Source organism: Pomacea canaliculata, linkage group LG12 (assembly GCF_003073045.1).
Source record: "Pomacea canaliculata isolate SZHN2017 linkage group LG12, ASM307304v1, whole genome shotgun sequence".
In the NCBI taxonomy this organism is placed as follows: Eukaryota; Metazoa; Mollusca; class Gastropoda; order Architaenioglossa; family Ampullariidae; genus Pomacea; species Pomacea canaliculata.
In genome coordinates, this window is record NC_037601.1 from 22567489 (window position 1) to 22588009 (window position 20521).

Here is a 20521-nt window from a genome sequence, read left to right on the forward strand (position 1 = left end):
CACTGTTAGTTGTTTTAAGTGTGAGATGTATAGGTGCGGAGAGGTAGGGCACTTCTTGTGTCATTGTGTCTCCGGGGTTACGAGTTGTTTGTTGCTGTAACCACGAGGGGAGAGAAGTCACCTAGCATGGTGTAGGTTAACGGAGTGAACGCTAGTGAGAAAGAGGTTAGTGGAGCAGTAACTGGCGTTGAGGCCAGTGGGAAGGATTTTTGATTGTTTGTTTGTTTTTGGATGTTTGTTTTTGTTCCTCTGGGAGGTGTAATGTTTCTTAATCTCCAGTGGAGCCAAGCCTCGGATATTCACGAGGAGAGTAGGCGACTGCAGGTGGGAGACGTAGGTCTTGGGAAGACGCGGACACTGGGTGGCAGTGCCGTGTCACTGCAGCCTGCCAAAGAGGGCGAGACGCGAGGCTGGTTGGAAACGGAGAGCCTCTACAGACGGACGGCAGTGGGTGGAGGACTCGCTGTCGAGATGGAGATACTGCGGGCAAAGGACTTGCTGTAAATGGAGGAGTGAGGGAGGACTGGCGGCAGTGTTAGAGAAGCGCTTCGGTGCGAGGAGACGCTGGTGTGGCCCAGAGCTGGACTGTGTGCCTTCCCCGGGATGGGACAGGTCCTGGCGGGCATGAGGTCTCCTGTGTGATGCTGTGTGCTTCCCTGGGATGGGACGTATCCTGGCAACAGCTCCATCTTCTCCGGCGTCGTTCTGCGGGCAGCAGAAGTAACGCGTCACTGGCCGTCTGGATCAGTAGAGAGTTCTGTTTAGGATATGGTGTTAGGACGTATCACGGATTTAGGCGTGAGTGAGTCTGGTTTTTTCAATTCTCCGCAACTGTTTCGCTAGGTTATGCGGATAGTTTCTCTTTAGATATCGCGTAGGCGATTAGTGTATTGTAAGACTGTGGAGGCCTCGCCGTCGTGCTTTCAGGTTGGTTCTCCGTTATGCACTCGGCTTCAACTTTTTCTTCTTTTCGAGAGGGAATTTTAAGTTTTGATGTTGTCTAGGCTTTCTATCGGGAGTAGGTTTGATGTTTCCGCTTGGTTGTGAATTTCTGCCAGTTTGGGGTCGTGTCAATTTTTAGTTGGCACTCTTTTGGTTGTGTCCCCTTCCAGTACTTTTTCTTTAGTAGCGACACGCGCGGGTTGTTACACTTCGCGTGGCTTCGTTCAAGGAGGGGGATGTGTCGCGGGCTGTCCCTGGCCGAGCCGGTGTTTGTGCGTTTGCACCAGCTGTACGAGCGGTCGCGAACGTACTTCCGGCGACGTCAGGGGGCGGTTCCTCGACGGAAGCTGCCTGCTTGTGGGCGTGAAACTCTTTGAGTTGTTTTTCCTTCTGGGTGTTTTCTTCAATCGTGACACGCGATGGTTGTTAAACTCCGCGTTGCTTTGTCTTTAGGGGGGGGGGATATGTCGCGTATCACGACTTCGGCCTTTCTGTCAGCACCTGGGGACGCTCCTGTTCAGTAAGGCAGCTCACAGCAGACGACGGTGGACGTCTGTTTTTTGTACAGTTTGCGGGGAAAAGGTCAAGGCCTTCTCCCGCTGACTGTAGCTGTGCCTTACGTCACGCTCTTGCTACGTCACGTGACGTCGGCTTGAGTGCTGTGTGCTGCCGGTGGGAGCTTTGGGGGTGCACTGTTCGGGCCCCTCCCTTCCCTGTCCAAGGGTGGCGTGAAAAGCGTTCACGCGCCTTGGCGTGGCCTGGGTGTCGTGGGGGCTGGCGATTGGTCACAGCCCCTGGGCGACAGGAAGTCACCCCCAGATAGCAGCGTCCCTCGTGGCAGTTCTGACCTGGGCTCTGTGGAGAGAGGAGCGTCTTGTGTCGGAAAGGACGGCGGGAGGCCGGGCTAATGTGGGCAGTGTGGGCCGGGCAGTGTAGGCTGGGGCCGTTTTACCCAAACCGTGTGAGCTTCGTATGGAAAGTGTCCTCGGATATCCACGGGAGAGTTCCTGCCATTCCTGTTGTGGAGGGCAGCTGACCGTCGGGTCGTAGCACAAGCCGTTTTGGGTGAGCAAAGGTTTTAATCACTGAATCTAAACAGTACACAATCATCGAAGCAAAGATAAGATAATTGTTACCAGTTATCCCATTGCCTATAGCACGGGCAATTTCTGTCAAGGCATTTTTGGCCTTATACCTGTTCATGTAGTCTGGGTCTCCAGTGTCGAACAGACACGGATAATTTTCCCACATCGCAATCATCTTCACGCAGTTCTTGTCCGACCACATGGCCATTGTTGATGTGAAAAGGGAGCCTACTGTGTTCAAGCATTCCGATTGGCTACAGCTCTACAAAGTAGGTCGTCCTTGCTCTATATCTTGCAACCCAGCGGCAAGGCCTCTCTGCGTGCCGTGTGCACAACTCGACAAGGCCTTGCGGGGGCTGCTAACCCCGCAAAGTGCCCAACATTGCAACGTGGGAATAGGCCTTTAGATCTCACAGCATCATCACGAGATCTCGCAGAATCCTCGCTAGATCTCACAGCATCCTCCGGCAAGTTGGCCGACAAGATGGTCGCCACGGATATGACCTCATCAAGATGGCCGCCCCCACAGTCCGATCTTGCGAGGATTCTGCGAGATCTTGCGAGGAAACCCTCATTTGGGTAGCCGTTTTGGGGAGCCGTGACGTCACAGCCGCCGGAAGTCGAATGGTGGGGGCGGCCATCTTGCTAGGAAACGAGAGGATTCTGCGAGATCTTGCGAGGAAACGCGAGGATTCTGCGAGATCTTGCGAGGAAACCCTCATTTGGGTAGCCGTTTTGGGGAAATAATGCCGCTAAGCAACTTTCGCTTTGCTAATAACATCGGTCTGATGGCAGACAGCAGCGATGAGTTGCTGGCTATCACACACTCGCCACCAGTGCAAGCAAATGTAGCATGGACATCACGGACAACAGCAAAACAACGGTCAACACGGTCGGACAGGGAAAAGCACGGACCCAGTTGAATATCGTGGCACTTGAAGAAGTACAGAGTATCAAGCACCCGAGTATGACTCTCCAAAGACGGCAGTTGGGTGGCAGACATTCGTCAAAGTATCACAGCGGCGACAACATGGGGTGAATGATATATGGGACAGCGGGAGCAACACCTTCGAGATCAAATTTAAAATTTACAAGTGCCTGGCTGCTCCTATTTTGCGGCATGGCTGCAAAACGTGGACCCTTCGACCGATAAGGAGAAAAGGATAAAATCAGGGTTAGTGGTGGTTGAGTGGACACGTCGTCAGATGGTCTCTATGTAGGTGTGAGACTTCACAACAGTCAATGGTTTCTTTTGGAATCACCCACGTTTATAGACACAAGGACGAAATCGTCAGTGATGAACTTGAAGGTCTAGACAAACACTGTTTGTCCAACCACTTACCTGTCCAGTTCTGTGTCTAGCGCTATCAGTGACATTCCGTCCAGTGGGGGAACAACAGAGGCCGTAGTCCGAACGTAAGGTCAACCCACAATGGCCAGAATAACGGGGTCAGGGTTCGTGTCTACATTGTGTTCCCACGTGCAGGACAGACTGGGGTTAACAATGGCGAGGATGCTAATGCAGCCGGGCAGCATCTCTTCCGTGGCGCGGCATAAGTTGTCTCACACCTTGAACAGTGTCTGCGTCTACCTCATCGTTGTCGTCGACAGCTTGATCTTCATTGCACTGATGGTCGACAGGAGCAACAACGCCTGAACTGAATGATATCATCCTCTTTTGGTCTACCCGGACACACATGTAAGGTACTCTTCGTCATCATCTTGGTCCTTTTTTTATATTTGGATAAAAATTATTTGTTCAATCTTCAACTCATCTCTTTTCCTATTATCTTCACATGCATTCTCTTGGAACTTTTTAAACCATGGACACTAGAAGCCAAATAAAGCGTTTAATTCATCTTGTTTATTTACTTTTTGATTAGTTGATACAATTTATATCCAGTACTATTTTATAACTGTGTAACATCCACACACACACGCTTAGATGTATCAGAAGCTGTTTTACTTGATGTGTCGAGATAAGCCTCAGGCTTCTTTCTGCCCGAGTGTGTCGTGTAGGCCTTTACCAAAAATCCTGGGTACATTGTGCTAAGTTCAAATGTAAGTTACACTTAAATATAGCGTTTCACAAAAATTACTTTTATAAAGAACTTTCCTCCCTCTCTCTCACTCCAACACACACTTGCCCATAATTATACATTGGAATAATTATACATCAATAATTATACATCAATAATTATAAATCAATATTTAAAGGTGTTCAAAACCTAACACGACAGCTCACATCGTCGAATATGTATGTTTAGCGATTGTAGGAGTTTCAACGATTGTCATATAAATCATATTTACAAATGTATCCACTGGCGTGGTGTGCTTGCGGCCCTATGCTCCACGGAGGGAGGGGACAAACAGGCTTAGTAATAAGAATCGGTTTCCACAAATGGACTTTAGGATGTCTTTAGTGATCATACACTAATTTCATAAATATGATCTTGCTGTGTAAACCTCTCTCCTAGCAATATGGAAGATATAGATATTGTGCTGCATTATATTTTCAGTATTTGAGTAGACTTTTGTGCTATAGAACAATTTGCATTTGTCTTATGTTACTTTGAGCTGTATCTTCATTGTTTGGTCAAGTTTATCAATTTATGTATTTAATGAAAAGTTAATTGAACTTGTTTGTTGCTCTTGCCAAATTTTTAAAATAAGAACAACTCATCATAAATTTTAAACTTGCGTTCAGGACGGTGCATAACCTTGTAATGTCTACATTAGGGTCACGCAGTAGGTCAAAGGGCTATAGGTGAGGTGTTCACGCAGGATGGAAAATACGAATAAAACGCAATGAACTTAGAACTTGGCGACACTTGACCGTAGCTCATATTTACCAGATGATAAGAAAGCCAAGCACAAAACAGCAAATGATGTTGGCAGTGATGAGGAATGCGATACTCAGTTTATCATTCAGGAACGAGGAGCATCTGCTGGTCTTGAACCCATCAGCCATCTTGGCGCTAACAGCGGCAGAAGTGACCTGACCTTTGCTCGTCATACTCACAGCAGGGGATTGGTCATTGTCCAACCCCCCTATCCCCCCAGTGACATCAGTCGTTCCATCGCTGTGGTTGCGGTTGCAATGACGGAGGACAGAGACGATAGCGAAGAAGACGGAGAGCACGCCGAAAACCATATGAGCGGCGACGAAGACGCTGAGGAAGCAGATGGTTTGTGCGTTGTTGGGCAGACTGGCCTGCACCTCGGTCATCAGCACGGTGAGGGTCAGGAAGATGGCGAGGCTGGCGCCCATCTTCTCGCCGCTCTGCCAGGGCAGGACTTGCACACCACAGTTCAAGGCCGACACCAGGAGCACGGGCATCAGCAGGCGAAACCAGTAGTACACCCACCGACGCTTCAGTCGCACAGAAAATTTCATGCTAACATAGCTGAACGAGGTGTATTTTTCGTGAGTCACTTCAAGCACAGTCCACTCCGAAGAATCTCGATTCATGATGTTTGTACCAGTTGAAAGAAACATCACATCCTTTGCTGCGTAGACCCACGTCTGCATCTGAACAGGACAAACCTGCTCGTCGAAAGGAAACTGTCGTATGTCCAGCGGACAGTTAGTCGCAAAATTTCCACCCGGGAACCACTGAACACTTCCATCTGAATGTAGAATAAGATTTATCTTCTGTTCTTCGATCAGTGTGTGGGATTTGATAGAGTTTTCAACAAATAAGTCTGGTTTCCAAATGGCATCTGGGGGTACAAATATTTTTGTGATGGGGAATGTGTCTGTATCCCATGCCAAGGCGGGGTCCGTCCAGTTGGCATCAAACCATCCATTGAAATGAAATACTTGACGGATCGTGTCCACTTCCAGAACAAAGTTGAGGGTGAACTGCATTGAGATGTTGACGGGATCTGCCGTGTGGTCCCTTGGGAGAATGTAAGGGTTGTAACTATCGCCAAACAAGTGCTGTCTCAGGGCTGCCTCAACATGTCGTGTGCTGTGGTTTGCCAACCAGGCTCCAGAGATCGAGCGGCAAGCTAGGACGACAGTTAAAAGCAAAACAGTGATGTTGCAAGGCATTGCAATGTGAAATATAAGCAAACGGTTGTAGCAAGTGTACGGTCCTCCCTCACTACAGATGGCCTGGCCAAACAGCAAAGTGATTTTTGCTGTCCAAATTTCACCTTTAAATATCTTGGTAGCGGTATTCGTCGCGTGTAATGATTGTTGAGGGCTGCCGAGTGCTGGCTTTTAGCAAAACTGCTGATCTCTAAGGTAGCGTGTTGCCTGATAAAAACATTCAACAGGAATGATAATTTTCAAAGGCTGGCTGCCAGGATCTGTTTAACAGCTTTAGCGACAAACGATTTCTGATTTGTTGCGTGCGCGCGCGTGTGTGTGTGGGGTGAGAGAGAAAGAGATAGAGCAGATGGCGAAGTTCGAGGCGAGGTGCTTCACATTTTCTGTAAACATTACAGCGACTGTTACATTGGAGTGGTTTTAGCACCGGAAGTGTTTTCAGCACGTGCTGTCCGCCATTTTGTCTGATATCGTGCGAAAGCTTCCCGGGGCGACAAGATAGAGAGTATTGTCAATAATTCGTTCATAACCACTGGCAAGATAATTTGTGAGAGCAAGCATCGTGATGGACAGCTTGCAGTGTGTACTCATCATAGCGCATCGCTTCATCAACTTCTAACATCAGCTTCTCATTGCTTTAGCCGGCGGCGCAACAGTTAACGCCTGTCACCAATACTCTGAAGGTTGGCTGTCCTGGGTTCAGCTCTCTTCTTCAGTGCAATGAAGATCAAGCTGACGACGACAACGATGAGGTAGACGCAGTTATGAGGCACGCTGTTCTTTCTCTGAGTGACATGTTTACAGGGCTGACTGCCTTGCCGTTGCTGACTCGGCGTAAACACCAATTCCCCCCACACCCCCCATTGCTTTAGCCTCATGCTACCTACACTAATCTTTGTCATTCCTTTCACTCAATTACTTTTATAACATTGATTTGGCTTCACATGACAGCTAGTGTTGTCAGCTGTAAAATTATGAACACTGTGGTGTCTTAATGTGTCTACCGACAAAGGCAACGCATTGTGAGCTCAACAATTCAAGGTTATTATCTACCACAGTGATTGTCACCGACCAGTCCGTGCCTCCACGTTTTTCAGGTTATTTTAACCCCTTCGAACGGCGGGAACGAGGTAGAAAATGTACTCAGGCCCGAGATAGTGAAGAAAGAAAACGTGTCTGTCACGACATGTAAATGTCCAGAGTTGATATTAGAGAGTAGACCAGGGTAGTGGCCATCCACGCTGGATGTGGCGGTACTGACCCTTGTGGACTGACCTCGCCTAGACGAGGTCTGACATCTTTCCTGTTATTGCTTATGGAATTGTACTAGAACTGACGTAGGTTTCAAGTTGGAAACGCTAACATCTGAGAGAAAGATGTGTGAAATGGAGAATATGGTATAGAACTGGAGTATTGTGTAACCTCCAGTTACAGGTTTTAATTGTATGGGCTGAATGAGCTGGAGCCTTCTGGATAAAGAATCGCCTCCCGGGACCATTCCTTGATCGCCTTCGGTCCCACACCCAGCCTCACTTGGGGTAGAGCACCCCATGACGTCATCGTGGTGTACCTCCCCTGTGACCCTTGACACCACGGTCAGTGAGCACGGCCTTCGCGTGTCGTCACCCGCCGAGTTACGCCGAGCGAACAGAGTTCCTCCACCCCACCCTCGGGGACAGATCAACCGATTCTATGTGAAGTGTGTTTGTGTTAGTGGATTGTAGTTGGCTGGACGTGTGGAGGGCGACACCCCAAGACAGCGGGACGCTGAACTGTGACACAATGATTGCTAGAGCGGTTACAAGATAATTGAAGCGGAACATCAGAACTGGAGCCTTACTGCTAAACAGTAGGAGAGTGCGAGGCGAGTGTAATCTTCATACTTTGACTGTAAGATGTGACTAAGCTGAGACTGACCGTGGGGAGAGCCCCTCATTGCGTCTATCGTAGATGTTCGTCGCCTTTAGAGAACAGTGTTGAGGCGAGTTGTTTACAAAGGAGTGTTTGTGTCGCAGTCTGTAAAGTCCTGAGAAAGTCAAGTCGATAACGAAATGAAGCAGTCTCTAGAACTGACACAGTGAGTACACAAAACTGATTCTTTGGGACATTTTTTAGCGGAGGAAAACTTAAGAGGCACAGAGGAGGGAAGGTGATGGAAATAATAAGCATAAAGGAGGGGAGGTGATAGAAGTATAGGAGGCACAGAAGAGCGGATGTAAATATAGGAGGCATAAGATAAAGGCAACAGAAATCCAAGAGGCAACAGACAAAAAGAATACAAAAGGATAAAACATGACATACAAACATAAAACGACGAAGAACAGCACTAGTAAAGTTCACCAAATATTTCTGGGAGGCTTGGTATTTTATTTGATACTAGTCTAGCTTATTGTCGACACACACAAGCACACACACAGTCGCAGATGTGACGAACTCGCCAAAATGCAGTAACAATCGAGATTGTTTTCAAGATTTATACACGATACACATCCACAGATGACTTCATGTACATGACCCTTGAACAAACTGACTTTTAACTGTCGAACGAATGGAACTCTTTTATTCATGTGAACGTTTTGTTAGATCATATAAATTTAGAAAGTGTGACAGGCAAGAACCATTCTGATATCTTACTGTAGTTGTTTTACTAGCAGCAAATCGTGGGATGGGTCTTAGAGACTCACAGAGAGAGAGAAAGTTTGTGCAAGAACCACATTGTTCACTGATCTGCATATAGTTAATCTGCATATCTTGGCAAAATACGGGCTCGATGTTTGAACTGAGGACACGTGTACCAAACGCAGCAGCAAATATAAACGAAAGCATCCACGACCGGCATGGACAAAAATGAGCAGACAACCCAGCGGAAGGTGCCAGCAGCAGTGTGAAGCACTCGGTAGTACAGTAGTACTCCAGTCTGTGCGCATTTTGCAAAATAAACCCTGAAACAAAAACAATCGATGGTTTGCCTCCCCTTATAAGATCTTGTCGCTGTGGCAGTCATTTCGGGCGGAGTTCTCCCATATTTTACTTAAGTAAAGCAAAAAGGTGGAGGACGTGGGTTGGGCCATCGTCTTCGGGAGTTGCATAAGGAAAATCAAAACCACAGAACGGTTAGTGGTTAAATTGCGCATGCGCTTGCCGCTTGTAGTACACTTCCGGCAAAATCTGTACAGCGTATATGGAGTTTAAAAACTGACTTGAAAAAAACATCGTCACATTTAGTATCAGTTATGGTACTTTATCCTTGTTGCCCACAGTTGTAAGAGCCACGGACAGTAGCTGGTGAGTCTCTTATCCCTAAGGTTGCGATCCTCACCTCACCCCTATTTATAAAGTCAGACTTTGCAAAAATTAATTTAACCCACGCTAAAAATCAAATGCCGGGGCGCAAACATTAGTTTTAGATGAGTTCAATTAATTAAAAGATACTATTTTCTAAAATTTAAACCTCTGTTTCATTCAATATTTAATCACTGGGCACCGTCTGAATAATAGGCTAGCTGAGGGAGAATGTTTTCATTAGCATACGCATGCAGCAATTATTTCTCATATAGCAGGCCAGAAACTAAATTCAAAATATGTCCCATGAGATTTTTGCAGGCACTAAATTTGGGTCCACAGGCACCAAAAATGGTAGCACCCACGGAAACTGCATTCTTCAAGAATACCGGAGGTCATAATCAGCATCGAATCTCGCCTTGTCTTTATGTTGGGATGTTGTGCATCACACGCCAGGCAACCTGCAAGCGCTGTCATAATATTAATCCTCTTATTAAATACATAACATATCTAAATGTTTTATATTCGTTATTTTTGCTGGCAAAATGTCCAACGTTACAGTGGATCTGAAACTCGACAAATATTAGCGAGCAACTTTTTTTTTTCTCAGTTATTTTTTCAATGCTTGCATGAAGACACAATTCGAACGCTGAAAATATAAACAAGAAAAAAGTGACTGGCAATGCAGACATTTGTACAATAACCCAGTCTCAATGAGCTAACACAGTGGGCACTGAAAATGGACGGCACAACATAAAGTAATAACCTAGCAGATAAAATGGTACTGTGACAATTTGCCGGGACTGCGCCGATAACTGATTAAATTAAATACAAAGAAATACAGAGATTTGACTTGAACACACTCGTGAGAAACTTCGCAGCTCATATTCATAGAGCTCAAGGGGTTGAAGAACTGTAGTAGCTGTCATCTCAGCTTCCTTAATGGAACCGTCCTAACCAGAACTTGTTGCTGACCATCAAGGCTGGGACGGTGAGTCTCTATACTTGCTTTCACCCACTGTACAGTCTTTTAAAACTTTCAAAACTCTGCAAATTGTATTTCTGTTTTGTAAAATTGTAATCCTTCTACCAAGAAAAAAATAAAAAAAAAACAAAAAAAAATCGTGGCGTAATCTGAATTAGAGAGGGGACAGAGAAGAAGTAGGTACACAATGAAATGACTGTATTGCTAACTTTGCCACTAGAAAACACTTTTCCTACTAATTTAGTGTCATTAGAGAACCACATTCGCGACACGTGACAGCAGTGTTGACAGGAAAACATGCTCGTGAAAAGATTTCGATTAAGAGTAAAGTCCTCTTGACTATGAAAAGTATTCGTGAAAATAGCGAAATAGCAAGCCTGAGGCATTGACAATTGTGTTACTGCAAACAACGGCAGCAAATCTCAAAATATTATGGTAAGTGCTTGCAGCGCTTGTACACACCGTATGTAAACAATAAAGCATACATCTGTATGTCATCCTCAATACATTTGCGAAGCTTTCGTTTATCACCGATAAAACATCTTCAAGAGCTCGGCGCATACCCATGATAACATCATTTCCGCCTTCCGTTAACGACATTCAACAACGCAAATGGCTATGAACCCAGCATGACCCCACAGGTTTCTAAGAACCAATACAGAAGAGTTGTACATGCTTCTATGACTCCATACGGAACACCACACGTTATAATTAATCCGAAACCAGCATCACGAGCCACTGAGAATCCACTTGTGAGACGGATATCGGCCGTTTGTTCATCCACTGAAGACTGAAATGAAGCAGATGCCAAGAGGACCGCTGTACCGGAAGAGCGTCGTCCTGGAAGTGAGAATGCAAGTTGATGAGACACACTGCTCTGCGGGAGCAAGGGAACCTTCAGACTTCTGCGTTGATGGTTTATTTTTCTCTTTCGGTAAACTTTGACAAAGCACAAGTTTAGCAACGATGTCAGTGTTTGCTCGTTCGTACTTGACTCAGAATCGCGTCGATATGTCCTCGGATTCCGGCTCAGCGCTCCCTGGGCTGTCTGTTGCCACCGGGGCGTCTGGGGACTCCGGTGAGCTTGTGAAGTCGGGTGTTGTCTGCTCTGGCAAAGCAGCGAAGGAAGCAGGAAGAGATGGGACAGCCGGCATCGGGGGTGGAGGCGGGGGTAGGGAGAGCGAATCTTTGAAGGGAATGTCCTCGTCGAGGAGGTCGTAGGAACCTCTACGGGGCACGCTGTCGCCAGAGTCACTGTCGGACAGAACGTCATCCATGCCCTCGTCGGAGTGAGCTCGTCTAACAGAGGCCGCCATGGCGGCGATGGCGCTGTGGAATGGCAGTGCTGACGGCCGCTGCTGGTGTTGCTGCTGTGGATGTTCAGGTGAAGGCGTTTGCTGCGACGGCGGCGACAGCGGCGGGAGAGGCGGAGGAGGAGGTGGGAGTGGAGGTGGAGGTGGCGAGGGGGGTGTAGAAGGAGAGGAAAATTGCGGCGACGAGGTCATTGGGGTCATGTCTGTCGCCAGCTGACGAGGCAGCACAGCCGGCGGGGAGGGCGAGGTGGTTGTGGGGACCTGGCGTAAGAAGTCTGGGGGCGGCGGAGCCAGGAAGCGGACGAGGCTGGCCTGAGAGTCCTTGCGCTCCGTGTCGCCAGCGTCGCCTTCGCCGTTACCGTTTCCGTTACCATCCTCGGGGCTGTAGCCGTTGGTGGGGGCGGAGTCCCTGCACGCGCTGGCCTCGCGCGACACGTAGCGGTCGACACTGACGGCCCGTGACTGGGGCAGCAGAGGGTCACGGTCCGTGTCATACTCACTGGCCGTGACGCCAAAGATGAAGCGGCGGTGCTTCTCCTGCCAGCGTCTCTGCTTCAGCTTCTCCATCTTGCGCTTCTTCTCGGCTTCCTGGACATGGACACACACAGGGTTACAGGGCTCTGGTGCACAAAATGGGCGAGCACTTACCCACATCAAGGAAAAGAGAAAGAAGGAGAGAAAGAGAGATCACAGACAAATAAGCAGAGACGCAGTCACACAAACGAAAGAGAGATGCAGTCAGACAGGGAAGGTCACACAGACAGACCGACGGTGAATCACAGCCACCTATGCAAACCTGCAGAAGGTCATATTAATTACAATAAAGTTTCACAATCACCCAGGTAATTAATACACACACACACACAAAGACGGATGGAGACAAAAGCAGGACTTCCTGTGACTAACAACCAATTACGCTGCTTGTAACGCAGGTTCTCTCCCCTACTGCAAGTATGGCGGCCTCACTCACATCTTCTCGCTGTTTCTTGGCGATGGAGGTCACCTGGTGCAGCAACTCATCTATCTTGGACTCTGTGGAGTCGATGTCCACTGACGACAGACACAGGGCTCTGTTGAGGGGCATGAACTCATAGTTCTCGTTCTCCATCTTTAGACAGGAAAATACAATTCCCTCGCAGTTAAAACTATAGGGACACAGTCATCACTTTCAGCAAATGACATTCGCTCATGCTATCACCATCACGTTCGCACAATCTCATTCACACATGTCATACAGACACTCTGTGCGATAAAGGTTAGGCAAGTTAAAACGACAAAGTCAAGGAAAACAAACACAAGACTGTATGACCAGAAGGTACTAACCAGCCTCGCCACGTACAACTCCAGAGCTGTGTAGTCGCTGGCCTGAATGTCATCCAGGTGCATGATGAAGTACACGTAGGCCCACATGTTATGTTCATGTCGCACGTGCCAGTCAAAGCCCTGAACACGCACACACAAACATACACACCATCCATGTACCGGATACAAGACAGACAAATCGGTTACAAAAAAGCGAAACAAGAGAAGCTAGACAAGTGAAATTAGCTCTGATTGTTATTTCCAGAATAATTAAGGAGGGGTGTAGAAGAGATGACACAGAGATGAGTATAGAACCAAAGAGTAGAAGGTGTGGAGGAAAAAAAAAATGGAAATAATCGATAACTGCATCCTCGCTTTTCCTACCTTGCCGTGGTGCTCAAAGTCGTAGCTGTTGCGACTGCAGATGAAACACGTGTCTTTCATGTCTGACTCAGCCCTCCACTGCAATGACAGACGCAGGTAGATGACATCAGAGCACTCACATACCCTCCCTCTCTCTCTCTCTGAGACACGGAAAGAGGCATACAGATGCAGCAGAAAACGTTTACCTTTAAGTCCCTGAGCTCGGAAAAGGTGTCCACGATGATACCGAAGATAATGTTGAGGCCGATGGTGGTGATGAAGATGAAGAAGGACACGTGGTACACAACTAGTGGCCAAAAGCTGCTGAAGGAGCTTCCCTGTGGGTTGACCTTGATCTCCTGTGACGTCACCAAAGTAGTTACCCTCTCCACATGTCAGTGATTGTTGTAGCACGTGCTTACTACGTGCTCGGGAGCAAATTAGTATACCTAGTTATCAGTCTATACACATCTAGATCGCCATTCAAACACACGTCTAACCTCATCCAAAAGGCAGTTAACTAATCAGGTAACTAAAACTTGTCCTGTGAGCAAAGGACCCTCTGAATCAGCAACAGTTTGGACAATATTTCTATAATTCCAGCGCTAGAACAAGAATTTAAAACATCTGTTTCTACCAATATTTTAAAGAATGATTTGTCACAATATATTTGGCCAGTTCAGCTATACTTATGACACACGAAGTCAAGGTCTACAGAGAAAAACGAACCTCGAACATGTCTCCGATGAGTCCGTATCTGATGACCGTCACGGTACACTCGATCAAGGTGCTGCAGTACAGGTAACTGCCTGGATCAAAGTAAGACCGCAATAGAGCGAAGCCTAACAATGAGTAGATGTAGATGACGATGAAGCCTAGCACTGCCACCCACAGAAGAGACATTCCTGCAACACAGGTAGAACATCGGGTTAAACCTCGTTATTTTGAATAAACATAGTCAAATCTCATTAAATAAACGTGTATCTGGGTATCATATGAACTTTCCGTTCAAATCACGTGTTTTGAATAGTGGCACTGTCTAGTGACAGCACTATCGATGACCTCTACAGGGTGAGGTAGTCGTGTACTAGCATTGCCAAAAATAAATACAGTAAGAGAGAGAGGAAGTACCGTTTAGCGTAACAGCTTTGATGACACCCGACAAAAGCTGGTTGTTGTTGACAACGTTTAGGAGATGAAAAGCGAAGAAATACCCGTGAAACATGGTACCAGCCACAGACATACCCAGGAACATCTAGAACAAAGTGTGAAGGTAAGCCTTCTTTATTCATTTTAATGTTTTTTTTATTCTGATTGGCATATCTGCCTACACGAATCTGCACACTCAGAGAAAACAATTTGGCTTATGATAAATTTGTCACGGTTATTACATTTAACAATATTTGTATAAATTTGCTGTGAGTACTGAGACAACAGTGACGAAATGCTTTAACGCAAACGATCACACACGCATAAATATACACACACACATGCACGAGCCCTTGCTTAACGACCAAGAGCATGGCCGGTGTAATAATATATGAAAGTGGAGACAGGTGAGATGACTGGCAGGAATAGTGAAGGAGGAAGGTGCGGTCTAACTGTATTGATGACATGAATACATGGATGTAGTCAGTAGTGGCGTAGGAGGATGCTCGGCGTTTGAGGGGGGGAGGGGGCATACTTCATGCTGACAGCGAGCAGCGTTCACATTCTTGTCTTCCCAATGTCTTTTTTTGAAGGTTGCCTCCCCACCCTCTCCGGTTCCTACGCCACTGGTCAGGGCTCAAAGGTCGAAGCAAGGGGAAGGACGTACAAGGTAGTAGAAGGTAGTGAAGCTGAAGAACTGGATGTGCAGCTTGGAGACAGTGTCGTCTTCTTTGGTCGTCTCTTCTTCGTCCGCTGGCTTGTTTCCCACCATTCCCCTGTCACATAAACTTCCTATGTGAGATGTGGACAACGCGCCAGGTGTAGACAACACGTACACAATAATCACTGATACTCTTCCTTATGTCTTGTACAGCATCCGAACTTTTTAAGGTAGACTTTTCCCTTTTCTTCGAGAAATATTAGCAAATATTCTATGTAAGTGGGGTAGAAGTTCCAGTTTTAGGGTACTGTACTTTAGAACGACTTCCTTGCCAAATATTGGTGACTCTGTTCCATGCTCCAGTCCTCTTAGTCATTCTACTCACTACACAAGGCATATGTGTACGACCGAAGCATGGAGTTGAAAACTAGGTATATATGTCAAGAACAAAGAGTTCCAATTGATTACCTCCAGCAGTTTCTAACATCAACCAAGCGTGGAAGTCGCGGATGATTGGACAAGAGGTAGGAGATGAGAACAAACAGCGAGAAGAGGTTGTGGACGCCGCCCAGAGCCCAGAGGATGATGGTGTAGTCCTGGTCCGCCATGTTGACTATTTTGGGCTTGGGGCTGCACGGCCATATAACTGAGCCGTCAGACGTGCAGCAACCTTTGCGTTCATCTTCTAAGACCGCTATTAACGATCGCTAATGCCTCTGCTTTGTTACTTTTCACAGCTGTTTGACTTCTTTCTTGTTTATTTTGAAATTAAACCGCCTAAGGAGATTGAAGGATCTAAGGTCTGTTATCAGTAACAACATATTTTTCATCTTTCTTCTGTTATCAATGAGGAAAAAATGTTATTGGACCGAAATTTAAATTACGGATGACGCCTGCACAATTTGTAAAGACTACTTACATTCTTACAACATAAAAGGCAGCTGTGATTTATTTATTTGCAATGTATCTACTGGTACAAATGCTTACTCGTAAGTCAGTGGACTGATGGTTATGTTGTTGTTGTTCTTTAGCTTCTCGAAGTCCTCAACAGAGGCTTGAGCATTCCACGTGACGAGCATCATCACGTTGATGGCAAGGCTCAGCACTGTGGCGCCGTAGTTCCACAACAGCCTGTAACACAGGCCCACACACACTCATTAGGTTGCCTTCCCTAGCTTCTTCCATAGACAGTACTGCGGTGAGGAATATCAGCAACAACATGGTGACTCACCAGCCCTTGGTGAACATCTTGGCGATGGGATTGTCGAGGATCTTGCGCTGATATGAAATGTCCCTCATGATGTCCCGTGTCCACCCCATCAAGTCGCGGATCTTGTTGGTGGGCGACGTACGATCCACGTTCCACTTCAGCTTCTCCTTTACTTCTTCGCGCAGAACACTCTGGGAAAAAGGAATACTATCACGATGATAATGAGTCATAATGAGGATGCAGGTAATCAGAGTTCATCACTTAATCTTACCCAGCGTAGATCATTATTTCACAATGACCACGACAAAGAATCTAAACATAAAATGTAATTCTTGTTAGGGGGTTAAGAAAATATACTGCGCTCAAGAGATAAGGGAAACAGTGATATGCTCACACATTTGACTTCGTATTTCAAATTATGAATACGATAATGACAATGCCACTATAAAGCTTTAAATGACTGAATTATTGAATGCACAGGATATTTGTTTTTTTTCCATTTGTTTATTGCAATAACAGTGAATACTTTATCTTTTTGGTGCAGAGGTTTAACAACTAATTACGCCAAATGTTATTAATAATAATTACAAAGCGTTTATGTACTTTGTTTTTGACTCTAAAGTTGACTTTCTGTAGAATATCCTCCTTCACGATCTCAATGGACAGACAATTCTTCTTGTAGTAGTCAAGGGCTTTCTGCTTGTCGGGGGTCAGCTGAAGACCTATAGACAGGTGAGATGTAAAGGTCAGGTTACAAAGACGGGAATGTTAAAGTCTGATGAGATAAACAAGACTTAAACTTGAATGTAAGGTGAGAGTCAAAACATCTTGCATGTCAGTAAATGATAAAAAACAGCCGTGTTACTCGGACGTTCCATTATGTATAATTTAATACAAATGTTCTATCTCAAGTTCATTCTCTTATTTTATTAAAAAAGACATTAAATTAAGGACTTGAAAAAACGAAAACATAGTCTTTCTTTAGCAACCTATTAACTAATGCAAGCAAACAAACCAAAACAGAAGGTAAGAAAGAAAATCAGAAATAGTAATTGAGAAAAGAATAAATGGATGACAAGAAAACTGTGTTAATCAAACAAATGAAAACATTCATAAAGAAAAATATTATATATATATATATAAACATTAAACTGTCGACAAACATTTCTATCTTTAACAAGATCGCAGAATACGACGAATACTAATGTCTTCAAATCCATTCCAATGCCTACCGGAAAAGTCTAGACGGAAAGAATACAAAAATGAGATGACAGACACAATATCGATTTAAGACGAGGAAGACTTACTGTCAGGTAAATGAGGGTCGATGTCGGTCATGCGAGCCAGGATGAGATAGTATGTGAAACCCACTTCCATGACACTCTCCTTCAGGGCGTTTTTCTTCTTCCCTTTCTGTTAGAGAAACAGTTTTATTATTGGTTTACATTTAATATAAAGCGTGTTGTACTTACGATGGTTGTCCAAAAGGTATTATAGTTATTACTAATCGATCTTTTGGAGCATGACGCTGTTATTAAATAACAAGCGGGAAGTTTCTGTCCCAGTTATTAAACTGAATACTAAAATAATTAAAGTGAGTAAAGACAAGCATGATAATCAGGAACGAGGATGACGCATTAGTAGCAATAATGTGATTGGAAACTATTTTTAGAATAAATTAGACGATAATCCCCACGACGTTTACTACATTTCCTTGATGATGTCATGAGTTCCCCAAAATTCAAATTTGTGATGCTGAGTGATGTGATGTTCATTTTGCATGAGCACAGTCAGGAAAAGCTGTAGCCACAGTTTCTTATATTCGCCTAGCTACATGTGATGACGAACACAGCTCACCACAACTCCCTGCAGCAGGCTCCCTCCAAAAGCAGCGATGGTCTTGGCGGACTGAAGGTAGCCTCCTGCACCATCAGGTCCCTTCCCAAGGCCCTCCAGCTTGGTTTTCTTCTCCGCCTGGTACATCTCATAGCATGCAGTCAGGCACCGGCACACCGCCTCCTTGTCCAGGGCATCCTTCACCTCCTGAACAGCAAAGTCTACACAGTGACATTTGAGTACAAAGTGTACACAACGACATTTGACATTTGAGTATAAAGTGTACACAGTGACATTTGAGTATAAAGTGTACACAGTGACATTTGAGTACAAAGTCTACACAGTGACACACTAGTTTTGCCTACACACTTTTAGCCTAAAGCGAGGACTAACAGTAAAGGAAGACATGAGGGCGGAAGTGAATCTGAAAGAAGAGATGAGAGAGTACAAGTGACCAGATGTTTGTCATCTGTTGCTATACAACGTACAACGATAATTGTTTAAAGAAAGATTACACAGGAAAGATTAGTGATGTATATATTTATCAAATTTTTCTATCACTCATGTTGTGATTTTTAATGACTTTTAACCTGACCTTAGCCACCTGTGAAGCTCCTGGTCCATTCTCTTCGATGAGAGCGATGACAAGGCTCCCGATGGTCTGCTGAAGCTCGATGACCTGCAGTCGCATGAAAACATCTGTAAGTGGTGACATATCATCTGCCCTGTACAGTCCTTTTATCCTATTTGGTAATTAATTTGAAGATTCCTGCTAGCACTGCAAGTAATGTTTTTATGTTCAGTAAAATTATTCTAGAAGACATACTTGATAACTTTTAACTCCTTAAAGGGAGATATAGTAGCCCAATGTCTTTAAGAAAAAAATGTTTTACATAGAAAATCTGCTACAGAATAAATATTATCTTTTCAATTGCAGACGCAATCCTTTCCCAAGAATATTTAAAGCGTGATACTATTTTCTTGTATGTAATCACCTTCTCAATGGGGCAGTCTGCAATGTCACCTGCCCTGAGAATAAAGTTGATGTAGTCGATGACCTTTTTGTCATATACCGAAACCCGATTCTCCTGGTTGCCCTTTAAGAACAGAGGAAAAAGAGATTCACACTACAGTTAAGAAGGAGAGACAATGGAAAAGTCATTTAGAGAAAAATGTCACGTGATTACGACGTACAGAGCAGAATTCTGTCAGTGTGCTGAAGAGCTGAATGACCAGGTCGATGGTCTTGTTGGTGATGGTAGTGTAGACGACATTGAGGAACTGCGCTGTCTCGCCCACAATGTTGAAGGACTTGACATTGTCTGGCTGTTCGCGAAGGTAGTTCTGGAAACAGAAATGGCTTCCTGGTGATCACATCACAATACTAAGCTCCGACTAGAGATTACTGTTCACAACAAAGAATCTTTCCAAAAACTTTCTTTTGATATACTAGACATAGACTATCAACGATTCGAGGAGGCCTTTTACAACAAGAACTACAATAGAGAGTACACTTGGATATGACCGCTTGCTGTAAGCTGTAGATAATTAAGAGCAACTGTAGATGAGAAACTAGATGAGACAAACTGACCTGGAGACCAGTGTGCTGTCCATCGCAGATGCGAGCCAGAAGCTTGAGGACGAGTTCGATGTAGCCGTCATCTTTGTACTCCAGCATATCTTTCACACCCTCGTCTAGGGCAACCTCCACGTCCTCCTCCATCTTGACCTCCTGTTGACGTCACACGCACGTGCACACACATCCAGCCAGACGCATGCGCACATATACACACATCATTTTCGTCGTTTCATCGAACTCTACTACTTGATCCTATTCACTTTATAGATGACATTTGCTTCGATTCTCTCTTCACACTTGAGGCTAAAAGTTCACGCAAACAGCAGCCATTAATAGTTTGTTTCTTCAGTTACCTCGTGAACTATTTTGTCACGAGTTTTACAAGTGATTCTCACATTAAGTCTACACTTTCATAACAATGAAATGCAGTACTGGTCACAAAATTGAATTCTTCCTGTCAGGTCTCGCTTACATTTTCCGTAATTATAACGACAAAAAGATATGGTATTCTTTTTACTGTCAGCCAATGAAGCTTTAGGTCTGTCCCATAATGATGGACACACTTCTCCCACTATAAAAACAAAGCCATCCTAAACTATTTCCAGACGAATGTGCCTTAACCCAAATAAACTACAAAAAAAAGAGAAGGTGTACATTTTTATAATTGGTTTATTTTTGTGTACAGGCGCGACTTTAAAAAACCTGCCACCACCGTCTTAAAAACTGAGAAACTTATTAAAAGCCTCTAACAAAGCCA

General features: G+C 45.2%; 2 protein-coding genes across 2 annotated transcripts in view; both read right to left on the reverse strand.

Moving 5' to 3' along the window:
* Positions 1–3819: 3819 nt before the first annotated feature.
* Positions 3820–6724, reverse strand: LOC112577060 (neuronal acetylcholine receptor subunit alpha-7-like). The gene has a single exon (XM_025259970.1). It carries the CDS (start codon positions 6082–6084, stop codon positions 4876–4878), a length of 1209 nt encoding a protein of 402 aa, XP_025115755.1. The 5' UTR covers positions 6085–6724; the 3' UTR covers positions 3820–4875.
* Positions 6725–9730: 3006 nt separating this feature from the next.
* LOC112576597 (inositol 1,4,5-trisphosphate receptor type 2-like) overlaps positions 9731–20521 on the reverse strand; it is a 141807-nt gene continuing 131016 nt past the window's right edge. Inside the window, 18 exon segments of the mRNA XM_025259175.1 lie at positions 9731–12252; positions 12635–12772; positions 12988–13107; positions 13351–13428; positions 13536–13688; positions 14059–14234; positions 14461–14584; positions 15146–15254; positions 15608–15769; positions 16127–16270; positions 16371–16540; positions 16953–17071; positions 17657–17762; positions 18207–18392; positions 18781–18864; positions 19181–19282; positions 19380–19529; positions 19777–19917. Coding sequence (XP_025114960.1) covers positions 11347–12252; positions 12635–12772; positions 12988–13107; positions 13351–13428; positions 13536–13688; positions 14059–14234; positions 14461–14584; positions 15146–15254; positions 15608–15769; positions 16127–16270; positions 16371–16540; positions 16953–17071; positions 17657–17762; positions 18207–18392; positions 18781–18864; positions 19181–19282; positions 19380–19529; positions 19777–19917 — 3168 coding nt within the window. The 3' untranslated portion in view covers positions 9731–11346.